The sequence below is a fragment of the Phragmites australis genome, chromosome 13 (genome assembly GCF_958298935.1).
Source record: "Phragmites australis chromosome 13, lpPhrAust1.1, whole genome shotgun sequence".
NCBI classification, from domain to species: Eukaryota; Viridiplantae; Streptophyta; class Magnoliopsida; order Poales; family Poaceae; genus Phragmites; species Phragmites australis.
The window spans coordinates 823,794-825,964 of NC_084933.1; the positions used below are offsets into that span (position 1 = coordinate 823,794).

General features: G+C 52.7%; 1 protein-coding gene across 1 annotated transcript; it reads right to left on the reverse strand.

The window, feature by feature from the left end:
- Positions 1 to 437: 437 nt before the first annotated feature.
- On the reverse strand, positions 438 to 1,417 carry LOC133887736 (21 kDa protein-like). Its single transcript, XM_062327703.1, has one exon. The coding sequence runs from the start codon at positions 1,266 to 1,268 to the stop codon at positions 669 to 671; it is 600 nt and encodes a 199-aa protein (XP_062183687.1). The 5' UTR covers positions 1,269 to 1,417; the 3' UTR covers positions 438 to 668.
- Between the last annotated feature and the right edge of the window lie 754 nt (positions 1,418 to 2,171).

Genomic DNA, 2,171 nt, shown 5'->3' on the forward strand with positions numbered 1-2,171 from the left:
TTGTCTTGCGGGAATCATATGGAAAGTTGACGTCAGTTTGGAACGCGGGAATCATATGGTTCCCAATTCCTGAGTTAACTGAACTAGGGAACAGTAATGGCGCATGCATGAGGCCTCGATCTCGATCGGTTGTCTGCTTCCATCTCTATGTAGTAGTACACTGAACAATGCTAGCTCTGAAATGAATCATTCTGATGGTTTCTTTCTTTCAGGTAAAGTGATTGGTGCTCATTGTTTTGGCTCTTTTGCTTTCTCGATTGTAAAAGTGATCTGAATCATTCTGATCGTAAGAGGATGAAATGAATAGGGACACATCCAGGCAGAACGGTCCAACTGTGTCCTGATCTGCAGCACCGGCCTTGATGGGAAAATCAATGAAGAGACCAAGCACCACCAACACTGCTGTTGATGGCACTGAAGGAATTTCTGGTTCAGAGTTTGTCACAGGAACAGGATGATGCTCCAAGCATGTCCTCTCTTCCATTCCATAAGGATGGTAAAACCTTTTTTCTTTTATTTTAATTACCCAGCAGAAGAGTCCCGAATTGGCCGGATTGGAGAACCAAGACGAGCATTCCAAATTACAAGCACTAGTTATTATTGCTACTAATTACCAATCCATACATGGAGATGGAGATGAGGAGATGGTGGTGGAGATGGCTTCTTGGCTACAGGCGGTGCGGCGCTGGATCGACGAGCTTGTTGACGAGAGCGAGCGCGTTGCTGGTGGCCTGCGCCACGGCCACCAGCCTCCTCCTCACGGCGTCCTTGTCCTTGGCGTCATGGGTGTGGCGGAGTGAGTCGAGGCAGGTGGAGGTGTCGGTGAGCGCGGCGCTGGCCCAGGTCTGGACGTTGCTCAGGCTCCACGCGAACCGCGGGCTCCCCGCGCGGCCCATCCGGTCCATCTCCGCCACCGACTGACGCAGCTGCTCCTCCGCGTCGCGCGCCAGCTCCGCGCAATCCTTCATCGCCCCGCCCACGGAAGCGGCAGCGCCGTTCCCGCCGCCGCGCATGTAGGCGGAGCAGTTGCGCGCGCGGTCGGCGCACACCACGAGCGCGGCCCGCGCCAGGCGCCGCGGGCTCCGGCCCACGGCGGGCGCGCAGGGGAGCAGGGTGCTCTCGCAGACGCGCGGGTAGCTCGTGGAGCGGCAGGAGCGGCGCACGAAGTCGGCCGCGACGCCCGGGCTGACCGCGGGAGCCCTGGGCTTGGCCTCCGCCAACCCGGCGACGAGTAGCAAGACGCAGGGGAGCAGCAGAAGCCTCCTCATCTCTCTAGCTCTCTCGCTTTGTTAACAAGTGCACAATGCAAAGAGGGGAGGGGAGGGGACAGAAAAGGATGGCATGGTCTTCATAATTTGTTAGGCAGCATGGTCTCTTGATAACCGTGTGCCTTGAGAATTTGAGTGGCAAGTGACCAGACACCGAGATCTATTGCTTCAGCATTTCCTTTTTGAAGGAAGCTAGGTCAAAAAGTCACACACAGAAAACTTTGGAGTTTGACCCAATGACTTCCAAACCAACGGAGGAGTTAGGGTTTGTTTGGTTTGGAACCGGAGCTCGCCCTGCCAATTTTATGGCGTTGACCTCATGGGAGCGCTCTATTTTGTTTGGTTTGGAGCCGGCGATTGGCTCGGTCACATCCCCACGCCGGCTGCCAGTTCATTTTTTGTGCCCACGCTGACAGCTAATTCCTTTACCAATTTTTTGGCGTGCCTAGGTTTGGACGGGCGAGCAAGGGCCAAAACCAAACAGGCCCTTAGACATCCTTATGCAAATGTTTGGTTCTAACCAAAGGTTAGTCGTGCCAATTTTTTTCATACTTGAATCTCACATGTCATAGACACTAGAGTTTTGGGAAGGCATGATTCTCTTAAGTTACGCTTAAGACCGCGCTCCGTAGTTGTTCGTCACAACTTAGGCGAGTTAGGCAAGAATGTTTGGCACAACTTGGCAACCTTTGGTTGCAAATCAAAGGGGCCTATATCTCCATCTTTCGTCATTACAACATATTTGTTTGATAGCTGCACATTATCACATTTTGCCACACCACAAGTTAGATAAGTTTGACTGAGTTAGGCGAATGTTTGGCTCTTAGGTCATCTTGAACAATTATAGCTAGCTGCTATCTACAAGATCAACATGTCACCTCCACCTCGTCTAGACACAGCACC

What these genes read in the sequence shown, in the direction of transcription:
- LOC133887736 (XM_062327703.1), bottom strand. Translation starts at nt 1,268, where the DNA reads ATGAGGAGGCTTCTGCTGCTCCCCTGCGTCTTGCTACTCGTCGCCGGG.